This window comes from Gopherus evgoodei, chromosome 2, assembly GCF_007399415.2.
Source record: "Gopherus evgoodei ecotype Sinaloan lineage chromosome 2, rGopEvg1_v1.p, whole genome shotgun sequence".
NCBI classification, from domain to species: Eukaryota; Metazoa; Chordata; order Testudines; family Testudinidae; genus Gopherus; species Gopherus evgoodei.
The window spans coordinates 81,546,757-81,559,837 of NC_044323.1; the positions used below are offsets into that span (position 1 = coordinate 81,546,757).

Genomic DNA, 13,081 nt, shown 5'->3' on the forward strand with positions numbered 1-13,081 from the left:
AGAAGATACACACAAAACCAGGAGTATTGAACTGCTTAGATGTGTAGTTCTCAGAATTCTAGTGTTGAGAAGTTGTATTTTAAAGGACCTGATCCAAAACCCAGTGAAGTCTCTAGGAAGACTTCCACTGATTTCAATGGGCTTTGGAGGAGGCCCTATAAAACAGTACTATTCCACAATGAAGTGTCTTAAGAGGATTAAAATATATTTTTAAAACATTTGCAAGTTTAAAAATCAAGCTGGGGAGAGACCTGTAGCTATAAGATCTACGATATTTAAACTTTATTATGAAGTTACTTGGGAACTGCATTATGGTATTTTACATCCAAATGAAACACAAAAGATTACCAGCAGTGGCAGGCAGAAGAGAGAAAGGAGTTGCAGTCACTGTATATTTGTGGCGTTTAAGGCCAGCATTTTTCCTCACTTTTGGTAAGCACTCATCTACTAGCTTGCAAATCCCAAACCACTGCTGCCTGACAGATTTCATTTTCCTTTATAAAGTAATCAGGAACACCAAGCAGCCCCCAACAGAAGTTTGTAATATAAGATGACCTGAGTATGGAACATTAAGGGTGGTGGAAAGGAGGTCAGAAGCAGCAAGACATAATGACCTATGTAGGATGGCAGAAGGAAACAAAAGATAGGATAGTATACTAGTCAGCTACGAAAGTACTGATTGTTTTAAAACTGTCTTGCAACAGGTTTAACCACAGACTGTTGAGAAGTGTAATATACACAAATTTAATGCTACAGAGCCAGAAGTGCTAGGGCTCTGTTTTAGGAATGCAAAAGTTCAACATTAATTTAAAGGGGATATCTAGTTTACAAAAACAAAATGGCAAGTTTGAAAGCTAATCAATATCATAGAAACATTAAAAGGGATGAAACTGACTCTTGTCCCCTCAGGGGTTCAGTCCAGCCAGAAATTAGAATCTAAACAGAGTAGTGCAGTAATCCCATCAGTTACCTGATCTATAAAATAAACCCATTACCACACATAAAACTAGTTGACAAGGAGTGGATACAAGATAGAAATCAGTGGAATCCTTACCCTCTCTAGTAGGCTCATTTCTTGGAATTCTGGACTGGTGTTGGCTAACCTTTGCAAAGTGTGCGTTAGGTCATATGTTGTAGAGAAGTAAAATCCATCCACATTCAAGACGTGACTAAGCATTGCTAAAAAGGCTTTATTGTCCTGCAACTGTTGACAGAAAGAACAAGCAGCATTCTTATTTACTAACACCAAACTGCTCGGTTTTTTAAGTTCCCCTTTTAAAAAAAAAAGACACTGATTTTTTGCTTACCACCATGTTTTGCAAGAGTACATTTAAAAAAAACCGCACACACACACCATAAAACCCCAGTACAAAAGGATACCTTGAGATCACAATTTTGAGAGAATAAAAGTAGACTGACAGTTAACAACATTAAATTGCTCCAGTACACCCTGATTCAATATGTACAATAGATAAGAGAACACTGTACTTCAGGGGGTTTGACCAATAATTACTCCTGCCCCAAAGAGTGTACAGTCAAAAAAAAAAAAAGGCAAGTGAGAAGTTAGGGGAAAGGATACAACATTCTGGCAAGGTGATCCCAGCGTCAGGGTCATGTCTTGGTTGCAAGTTTGCCTTATTTTAATTTTTAAATAGGTACTAAATTCACCTCCCATCCCACCATTCAACCCCCACGTCCACAGAAATCCTCAGTTTCAGTTCCAATGAACTTACACCCATTCATTCCTCCCAACATTCAACCTCTTCCCTCCACGTAAACAGAAAGGATCAGTTCAGTGATGAACTAAGTGAGATAAATAGTTGGATGACTTAGTCAAGTAGTTTATTGTAGGTTTCATGGAAGTAGTAAAGGATTTGACATGGAGAAGGTAGTGGTTTTGTGGACCAGCTTAGGAAGGACATGCCATACATAGAGACAGTGTGGAAGAAAACACAGAGTTGGCTGTGAAAGAAATGAACAAAGAGGGTCTTAATGGGCATTGTGGGAAGAAAGAAGGGGTGCAGTGTTGGGAGACATAAGAGACATGGGTTTGAACTTGATGCAGTGAGAGATGGGACCTAATGAAGGATGATTTGGTCAAAACAATAAGAAAGGCCATCTTAGAAACTGGAGGGAGGGGACAGCGAAATTGGTGTCAGGAAGGCCAGTGACACAGAGGCTGCACAATGGAGTTCGTTTGGGAATTTGAATACATAGATTTTCTCTAATTTACACTGATATAAGTAAGAACGTGCCCATGCTCATAACATTATGAATAATGCAGATGAACTACAATGCCATCAGCATTTTAAAAGAAATTGCGCAACTGCTGTAACAGTCTTCCAGCTATGTTTCAATCCCAGAAGACCTACATTTGAAGAGGGTTTTTTTATTATGCTAAAGATGATTAGCAATTTTCTGATGGCTTATCAGTTGTGGCTTATTTATTTTTCTTCTACCAAATCTACTCCTACCTGAATATCAGTTAAGTGCAGCATGGTCTTTTTGTAGGAGAGGATGTCAAAATCAGTTGCTTTCCAGACTGCATGACTGAAACATTCACCTACTTTTTTCTTTTTTGTTATTACAATGAGATAGTTGCCTGTAAAATAAAAATGTAGAAGTCAAGAGTAGTTAGATGTAACGTGATTCAAGAAAACAAGGATAGCAAGCACAAGGCTATATACGAAAAAAATGCATGAAGGGGAAAGAGGGAGAAAAACTCCTGGAGGTTCCCCTCCTCAAGGGTTTCCTCTAAATCCCTCCATTGGAAGGAGGTTGCTCCACTCCACAGAAGACAGTCTGGACAACCCAAAACCCAGAAATGGATTAACTTTCCTGCAGATTCCCCATGGAGTTGGGTAGGGATAGAGCACAGCTTTCCAAACACCCACTGCTCCATCCCCACATGCAGATCTTAATCTGTCAAGCACACTTCAGGGTCTTGAAGAGGGAGATAGTGCAGCAGGGGCGGCCAACCCCTATTCCAGATCCAAGTACAGACAGTCCTCTCCACACACAGATCTTTTAGGGTGGGGATGCAGAAGGAGATAAGTGACTGAGCCCATCGTTTGGAGAAGCAGACTCCATCAGCAATACGTACAATTACAATGTGTGGTAGTATTCAACAAATGAGATCCAACTTAGAAGTCTCACAGAAGGTCACAGATATGCTATTTTATCCTAAAAGATAGTTGCCCTAAAGCCTCCAAAATATTAGGAAGTTTTGTTCAATTTGTCCTCTTCTTTTGTTAACTGTTGATTTTTCCTCTACATTTGGGAAGAGGTTTGAACACAGTCATTGATTAAACAACTGAATACAATGATCTCGCATCAGGGCATTCCCAAATATCCTTTTTCATGTACCAACACTATTCACTTGAAATCAAGCCTCACCAAAAAGTGTTACAGCAAATCCAGTGGCGAGGGTGAAAGCAAGAGGGGGTGGGAGAAGAGAGAGGGAGAGAATTAAACTTTTTGTAGGTTCTGTAGAAATAGATTTAAAAAGTAAGTTGACAGAATGCTCAATTAACTCCTTTCCTACAGTTAGATACTTACAATTCATAGGACATCTTCCCTTCCTTTCATTTTTAAGCATCTTTAGTTAGCTTACACAGATGACAAGTTTCATACTATAGCAACTTTTAAGAAATGATGAAAAAAGTGATTTTGTCCAACAAATGGCAATTCCAGATTTCCTTTATACATTAAACACACATTCTCCCAGGCTTTTAGATTTTTCTAGCAATATATTTTCACCTACATTCTTTCACCAGTATAGCATTTTGTCTTCCTTACCTGCCACCAGACGGATTGTTCCCAAAATACCATATATAGGCCTTGTAACAGCTGAAGGGGGAACATCTTTCTTAACTGAAAAGCAAAAAAAAACAAGATGTCAAACTACATCCGTTTCATGATTATATCCCATGTAACTTTATTAAGTTGGATTTGATCATGAAGTTTCAACCACGTTGTTAATGAGTCACAATTGTGAGAGGCAATGGATTAGTCTGAAAACCTGCTGGGAAAGAATTTAAAATTAGGAAATGAAAGTTTTCTATTATGTTTAATCAACAAGAACCATTCTAACTGAAGAAATTCAGGCTCATTTATAGGACAGTCTAGCGGGGTGGCTCAGCAGCAGCACACTGTCCTGCCAGCAGCAAGGAGTTTCTTGTTTTGAACCAAACTCCAGGTGTTAAGGTCCCAAGACCAGCCATAAGCCACAATACCTGGCCTCCCCACCTCTGAGTACTCCTGCAGCATCTCAGTCCAATTCCGCACTGAGCAACAGGGCCAGACATGCAGTCTGAATTGTGTTTAAGTTTAAGGCCAGCTCTTCAAGGCAAAGACTACTAAGAGCTGTACCGGTGTGGTAAAGAATATAATGTCCTGAATGATAGGTAGAGGGGAAAAAATGCAGCTTACAAAAGTGCTTCAGTATTATACTTTTATCATCCATAGATTTAGGGGTCACTGTGAGCACCATCAACAAAACGTTTTAAACCAGGCTTGTTCGTCATCCTAGATTTAAGTCACAACTAAGTGCCCCAACAGAGTTTGAAGAATGGAGAAAGATGGGACTAGATTATTCATTGGGTTACATACCAATGAAATTATAAAAATAGCTGCTGGGACAACAAAATACCTTGGCTTGAAGAGTTTAAATGTTAATGAAACACCAGCATTAAGAAAAAATGGCAGACAACAGAAACCTGGGAAGAGTAATCCATACAGCTCTGAAGGAGTAAGAGTTATTCCAGTACTATAATATTTCAAGAGGATGAGAGCTCTAATCTTATACAAAAATACTGTAAGATTTACAGTCCAAATTTAGTTGGAAAAGAGGTTTTAATTTAATTTTCCTCCATGAGAGAAAGGAGATTCCCTTCATATTAGAATCTGTGTAAGTATTCTAGCAGCTCCTCTCAGTAAGATAGCATGTGAGTTCACTTTTAACATCCTATTTTCCATAGTTCACAGCTCAGCATTAAATGGTTTGTTTCAAGCTGCAATTTAGTATAAGGCCTTCACCTAGGAAACAACCTGTGTGTTTGGTAAAACCACACAAATTTGCAAAAATAAAATGTTAAGTTATGACCATAGCACAGAACTATCCAACAATTCAAACTGTAGCCTTGTAATAGCCTCACGAAAAAGCTGAAAAAGTTAAAAAAAAAATCACCAAGTATATTTTGGCCAAGTTCATAGATTCCAAAGTCAGAATGGACCACTGTGATCATCTAGTCTGACCTCCTGTATAACGTAGGCATAGAACTTCCCCAGAATAATTCCTAGAGCAGTTCTTTTACAAAAACATCCAATACTGATTTAAGAGTTACCAGTTCATACTTGGTAAATTGTTCCAATGGTTAATTGTCCTCACTGTCAAAAATTTACACCTTCTTTCCGGTCTGAGTTTGTCTAGCTTCAACGTCCAGCCACAGTATCGTGTTATACATTTCTCTGTCGCACTGATGAGCCCATTATTAAATATTCATTCCTTGAGTGGATACTTGTGGACTGTACTCAAGTCACCCCTTAACCTTCTCCTTGTTAAGCTGAATAAATTGAGCTCTTGGAAGTTACAAGAGCACATTTGCATGACATTCATCATTCCTGTGCTTGAGTCCTGATTGTGGCATCAGTCCTACTTAGCATGACTAAGTCAACATTTCAAACATTTCAGCCATACAATTATCAAAAAATGAGAGTGGGCACCCCAAATCAGTTGTTATGCATAAGGCTACAATTTAGTCACAGGAGATGATGGCAGTCAAGGATTTCAGGACTTTACCGGAAACTCTGACTTCTTCCACTTCAGCTGTCAACAGCTGAAGCTGGGGCTGGAGGCAGGACTCTGTGCCCCTGCCTTGCAACTAGGGCTGGATGGCTGGAATGAAGACCTTGCAGCCAGCCCCATGGCTTCTGCTGTGCGCCCTCCCTCACCCCAGCTGTGGTGCCGGGGCTTGGCCGGGGCTGCAGCCAGGGCCGCGCACCCCTATTCTGCAGCGATGGTCAGCTCCAGAGCGGTGCGCTGTGCCCCGCGCCCCGCTGCGGCCACTGGAGCCAGGGCTGTGCCACCCGCCATGGCTGGGGACTTGGCCTGTCGGTCGCCCCCCATCATGAGACTCCATTCCTCCCCACTACTTAGCCCTGCCCCCTGCTATTTTAAGTAAAGTCACAGACAGGTCATGGGCTCTGAATTTTTATTGCCCGTGACCTGTCCATGACTTTTACTAAAAATAACCATGACAAAATCTTAGCTTTAGTTATGCACCATATATTTTCACCACACATTTTTAATACACACAGCTACATAACTACAAAGAACCTTAAAATTATCTTCCAATAAAAATTATATGTTGAGCTGCACAAATAAATATCAACCAATACTTAAAAATGTTAATTTTTACTGAAAATAATCAAAAATCCTTTGGCACATTTTGGATTTCTGCTATTACAAATTAATATCCAGTCCACAAAGGAGACAAAAAAAAACAAACCTCAACATCATGAGTGAGGTGAAAAGAGACTTAAGATACCACAATAATTAATATCTCCTGTCTGTGTGTTCCATTCTGTGCATCTGAAGAAGTGAGCTGTAGCTCACGAAAGCTCATGCTGAAATAAATTTGTTAGTCTCTAAGGTGCCACAAGTACTCTTGTTCTTTTTGCGGATACAGACTAACACAGCTGCTACTCTGAAACAATAATTAATGTGGCTATTCAGTAAGCTATCCAAAGAACCATGACATTAAGCTTTGAAGTAGTATTTAGATTGCTCAGTGAACTTTGTCACTGTACTTTTTAATCGACTAGCCTAGTGCTGGTGAGAAACGTACCTGTAAGAGTGACCTCTGTGGAGACTCTGTCAATGGAAAGAACATCATCTGCTCCATCATCACAAGCTTCCACGTAAAACTTCTCTGGTGTTATGTGCCTTTAAAAGAAATTAAGAGCTATGAGTAAAATAAACTAGACTTGCCATGCAAGTTCCATATTTAGTTATAAACAGCTGGGCAGCCAGTTATGGCTTTTTCCTAACTGCTGAACAAATTTTAAATAATTATTGACTGAAAACTGCTGTACACCACTCATTTATTTTGCAAAGCACTAACTGGAAATATGAACCTGAGAGTTTTAATTGCTGAACGCAAAATTCCTGGCTTGTTTAACACCAGGGAAATAACTCTACTGTAAGTGAAAAATATGAAAGTTTCTTGATGAATGTTTCCTTAAATAAGCTTTAATTTAAAAAAGGAAAATTAAAATGTGATTCATTTCATTAGTTCACATGGGCTACGTACAAAATCTTAGGAACCTGAAAGAGTTCAAGCTATGACAAACAAAACTACCATTTTATTGAACAATTATTAATACATGTACCACAAAAGTGCACATTTTGCAGATTTCAGACAGAGAGAGGAAGACTGACACATTAAAGTTCATTTTCCGCTAAGAAAGCTTTCTGAAAGATGCCTGTAAAAATCCACTAAAAAACTAATTTATGTCATAATCATAACCCAAAACAGCAGAAGGCAATTCCAGGAAGAGTACATTGCACCAGACGTACTTTCCAGACTGGCACTTTCCAGACTGCTAGCAAGATCTCTGCTTCGTGACATATGTCCACAATATCCAAAGCATTATACAAATAAACAAATTTCAACACCTGTCATCCTGTTCTGGCTCCATACTTACTTTTCTTTGGATAAATCCTTTGCAGAATATAGGCATTTTTAAGACTAGTAGTTTAAAAGAAACAAAGACCTAATTAAACAAATGCCTAAAACATAACATAGCTATGGAGGCTGACTGTCCAAAGCCATATTCCAATTGGATAGTTGAGGACATCAGAGCTGTACACCAGTGCCAGTGGTACACTGAAGAGGAGAATCCCTCATCCATTACATTAACTGGATAAAGATATGGGGAATTATTTTTACTAATCTTTCTCCCTCATTCCCTTCTTGCAGGATTGCTTCTACTACACAGCTTTGTCTAGTCAAATTTTAAGTGCCTCATGTGATGGTGAAAGTTGAATCATTTCTTGGGCAACTCTTTCACAGCCTAATCATTAGGATCTTTCCCCAATTTCCCCCCCTCCAATTAAACCTTGCTTTTCTTAATGTTGTTGCTATATTGTCATTACACCTCAAGGCTTTAAATTAATTTAGAAGAAAGAAGTAAAGGAGATGGCTTCTTTAACCTCTAGATAAAGAATATCAAAATGCCCCTTGGAAACTACATAGCTTTCTCTCTGATTTAGTTTCCTGGTTCTAATTTTTCTAATAATATCAGAATGGACAATATTTCTACATATGTAAGGCTATTTTTAAAGAGACATCAACTTGAAAATGTATCCACTGTTAAAATGGAAAATTAACAAATTTTCTTCGTCCTCTAGACTGTAAGCTCTTTTGAGGGCAAGGATAACTCTTTCTGTTGTGCGCAGTTTAGCACAATGAACTCCTAAATTCTCATAAGGGTCTTCAAGGCCTACTATCATAATTAAGTTCTCATCACCATACTTTGTGCATTTGACAGCACTTTATCTTGGTATATTTCACTGAATATTACACCTCTCCTCCTGCCCTTCAAAGGGATTTCATCACTAATACCAGCAGCAGCAGAGTTTAAACTGAACAAGTGAAACACAACTGTTTGCAGCCAGAGAGGGGAAGATATGGGTGTCAGCATGTTTGGTAGCGCTGATTTCAAGTCATCTCAAAAAATAAATGGGCAGCAGAAAAACCCTTACTTTTTTAAAAGAAGAATTCTTTTTAAAGAAGCAAGCCAGGACACCAAGGAGTTCTATTTGGAAACTGAATTTCTAAAAAATCAAGTTAAAAAAAAATTAAGATTACAGCATTCCTTTAAGAGAAAATGACATTTATTTTACTTAGCACAACATTCTGAAGTTTTACACAATTGACCTATGAGGAAAGACACAGCCAAATATATAAGTCATGGCTAAGCAACAATGAAGGAGGAAGAGGTTAAATTTTAAGTCTAACAATATTTAAAAGGATGTAGATACCGATGAAGGAAAAATACAGGGTGAAACAAGTTTTGGTTGTTTTTTTTTTAAAGTGAGAAAATTAAGAAAAAAATAGTACAAGGTGAAAAGCTTTCTGAGCATGTTGTGTATCAACCTGTGAACTGTCTCCCAAATAATGTGATGGAAGCCTCATTTTTTCAGAGCCCTCAAAACTAGAATTGACGATACACCAACATACAACAGAATTCTGTGCTGGCAGAGTAATGGACTCTCTAGATGGCCTAATTAGGAGTCTTCCATCTATAATTTCTATGATCAATATTTAAACACTCTGGCTTGCACAATATCAACAGCATGGTCATAGCTTTATGTCATGTCAAATATCTTTTCAGCTACATAGCCACTGACAGTGCAAGGCTCAGAAATTAAATACTCTAGTTAAGACCCTTATTTTCAAATACTTATTAATAGCTTGTGGGGTGACAAATGTTCATTTATAATGTGAGCTTTTGGTTTACTGCACTCAGCAAGATGGTTAAATCTTTCTTTTAAATGGAGTTTATCTTTAATTATTCTAACAATACTGTATCAACTGCAAAGTGCTAATAATGGTAATGCATGAAGTACTTCTAAATCACAAACAAACACTACATTAAAAGATTAAAGGTTACAAAATTCAGAGTTAGGAAATGAAAAGCCAGAATTAAAATTGCCTGTGCAATCTTAACTTGGCCCTCTTGCATTAGTTATAGAATATACTATTCCCCTCACCAATTCTCTGCCCAGCTCTTAATCCTCTAGCAAAGCCATTCACTGCCTTCAAGTCCCAGTCTCCTTACTTACTACGTACTAGTCTCCACCAAAACTTGAGTCCCTGTTCTCTCCCCCACTCCCATTAGCCTCAAGTCCCAGGTTCCACATACCGTACAGCTTTGTTCCAATGTACTCCCTCTGCCCCTCACTCAGATGGCTCTTGCCCCCTGTGCATTAGCATCAGACAACTTCCTCCTCCCTGGGCTCAGCAGGGGCTGGAGATGCAGTCACAGAGCACAGGAGAGAGAGTCCTGTTCTCAGTTCAGGTACTTGGACTCAGCATGGCCTGCAGCAGTCCAGAGCTGCTACTGCAGGGAAAGCTGACACTACAGTCAGAGCTTAGCAGTTCAGTGCTGATGGAATCTTTGGGAAATTTGGCTGCTAAAAATCTAAGAACTCTGATTTTTTAAAGGTGTATAACTTGGCCAAATTTAGGCAGATTTTCATGAGGACAAAAGGCACATCTCTGACAAAAGAACAAAATTTCAGGCCCCTGCTCCAAAGCACTTAAGGAAAAAAAAAAAATCACCAAAATTTAACACTGGCAAAACAATGTATTTTCTCCTAACCTCATTCTTAGAAACTTCTTAACTGTTTTGGCTGAAATTTTCCAAAATCAGCCTCAGGCAGACACCTGGCATGGCAAATATCAGCCCAAATGGTTAAAAACTGACAAAAAAGTAATAAGCTGCTTAAAACATGGTCTTACATGAAAGCATCTGACAGCCTTAATAGGCGGTGCATCTAGTCCAGTGGTTCTCAAACTGGGGGTCAGGACTCCTCCAGGGGTCACAAGGTTATTACATGGGGGGGCTGTGAGCTGTCAGCCTCCAACCCAAACCCTGCTTTGCCTCCAACATTTATAATGGTGTTAAATATATTTAACAAGTGTTTTTAATTTATAAGGGGGGTTAGACTCAGAGGCTTGCTGTGTGAAAGGGCTCAATAGTACAGAAGTTTGAGAACCACTGCTCTAGCCCCACCTATAATTAAAATAAAAGAGCATCCAAAAATTGAGACAGAATCGCACATTCCATCCTCTGAAGGAACAGCATTCTTGTATATCTAGTCCACAGAGCTAGCCTGTCTGCTTGTATATCTTTTCTTATAGGTTTGATATTGTATGTTTTATTATAACAGATTTATTCTCGAGTATTTTGGCTGTAATGAGTAACCGGAAGACCACATCCTGTTGAGCTAAAGCAAGTTAGCATACATACGTTCGGGACCTTTAGCCTAGGTAAGCGATGATGAGGTAAAGCATATTGTGTGTGAGAGAGAGAGAGAGAGAGAGAGAGAGACCTGAAGTAAGGATGTATTAAAGCAAGATGGCATAGACAGGGGACTGGCTAAATTCAAGCCCTCTACAAACTTTACAAAGAACTTGGAAATAACCAGTTAGGCCAGAAACATCAGATGTGAGACTGAGCTATTAGTTATTACAATGTATGAATACGTCACACAGACATATGAACATGCCAGACTATAGAGTAAGTGTGCCCTGATATTCTGAGGGTGAGGAAATTAAGTTTGGACATGGAAGGAGGCACATAGTGCTCAGGCTCTATCAAGGAGGGCAACTCACCATGTTAGTTTTAGTTCGTATTTTTTCATTCTTAAACTAGTTTAGTCAAACTTTAAGTTAACTTTTGTAGGTTTTCCTTTAGCTTTTTACCACTCTAGCGTCTCTTAAGTTCTTCACCTCCCACTCAAGAATTGAGGAACTTGGATCATTGGACTCTTTGGGATGCAGAGGCAAGGCTGGTCCTCTGTCTATTACCACCAGGTTATCAAGGAAGGGTGCGAGTATGTTAATCTGGAAGCTTTACTGTATAATATACCATATGTACCTCTAGAACAATATTACTGCCTTTGTAATTCTGATTATTTTTCCATTTGATTGCTATTCCACTTATCTCAATACAAGTCTTTAAGGCTGTATTTTGTTCTCAGTGTAATGTCCTTGTCATACATCCTGAGGATCCTTGAAAACTGTGTAACCTGGTTCTGGGACAAGAACCTTATCTTATGATCAGATTAACTGGCAAGCCTATAAAAACAACAATATTAACCTCCTAAAATCAGGCAACATATTAAAATCAAAATTATGACACATGATGTTTATCATATGCACATAAAAAAATACTGCACATGCTCATTTTAATGTGAGCAAGAATTACATATATCAGCCACTATGGAGATGAAGGGGATTATTCACTGTAGTCAGGGATCAGAGGTATTTGGTTGTGCTTATACTAAAAACAATTGAAGCAGTCAGTGTTGAAAATCCATCAGATCCATATTCTATTTGTAATGCAAAAATATGAAAGGAAATAGACTTCCCAGAAATAAGATTCAGAACTTCTACTAACCTCCACATTCAAGCCAAACTCAACTTTCCCATGATCTCCATATTTTTCATTTGTATCTCAGAACTCTACACAGCCATGCTCAGTTACCCCATCTGATTACCAGACTGCATCAAGAAATTAACAAGATGTCAGTGCAGCTCAACAGAAGGAATATGTCCAACAGTCTTGACTTCAACTAAATGAGCAGCATTAAACCAATGCTCCAATCTCTGCTGCTCAATAGTTTAAAAAAAAAAAAAAAAACGAGAACACACACACAAAAGCATGGAGACTAAAAATCGGAGAATGCTTTCAACAATCTTGGCTTAAAGAGCACAAAGAAGAAAATACAGGGGAACCACCACCAAAATCAAGTCCTTAGATTTGTTTCTTCAGTTCAGACACTATCATGGCTATGAAATAGTGCAGAGCTGGAACTTCATTGTGGGTAGGTACATGTAAATGAATACAGTATTAAGATAGGAAAAAAAGTAAAAATTACTCAGCTCACATCAAAATTCTCCTCACTCCCAGATAGAAGTCAAGACCTCACTCCCACACACAAAATATACTTACTTGAAGTCTTCACTGAATAGTTGAGTGACTGGTCCATTTGAGACTAAAAGTCTATTATATTTTTATAGTATAACTTGTAAGAGTCATATTTTTAAGGTATTTAGTATGTACCAGGAGGCTATAAATCATATTTTAAATTCAAACTGTTTTTGCATATGTGTACTGTGAAGAAAGTAGTATGTCTGTGCAAGTGGCAGTTAAAGGTATCTTTAGAGAATGTATACATATTTTGGAACTATATGGCAGATACATGTTACAAAAAAAAAAAAAAAAATCACGTGTAATAAGGATTCCTTCTCTTCCTGAGTGCAACTCAGCTTTACCATAGTTTTCT

General features: G+C 38.5%; 1 protein-coding gene across 1 annotated transcript in view; it reads right to left on the reverse strand.

Annotated features, from left to right (window-relative positions):
• SACM1L (SAC1 like phosphatidylinositide phosphatase) overlaps nucleotides 1-13,081 on the reverse strand; it is a 51,815-nt gene that overhangs the window by 26,226 nt on the left and 12,508 nt on the right. Inside the window, exons 2-5 of the mRNA XM_030551166.1 lie at nucleotides 6,849-6,946; nucleotides 3,799-3,873; nucleotides 2,475-2,602; nucleotides 1,055-1,204 (exon numbers count right to left, since the gene is read on the reverse strand). Coding sequence (XP_030407026.1) covers nucleotides 1,055-1,204; nucleotides 2,475-2,602; nucleotides 3,799-3,873; nucleotides 6,849-6,946 — 451 coding nt within the window. The remainder of the gene's footprint in view (nucleotides 1-1,054; nucleotides 1,205-2,474; nucleotides 2,603-3,798; nucleotides 3,874-6,848; nucleotides 6,947-13,081) is intronic.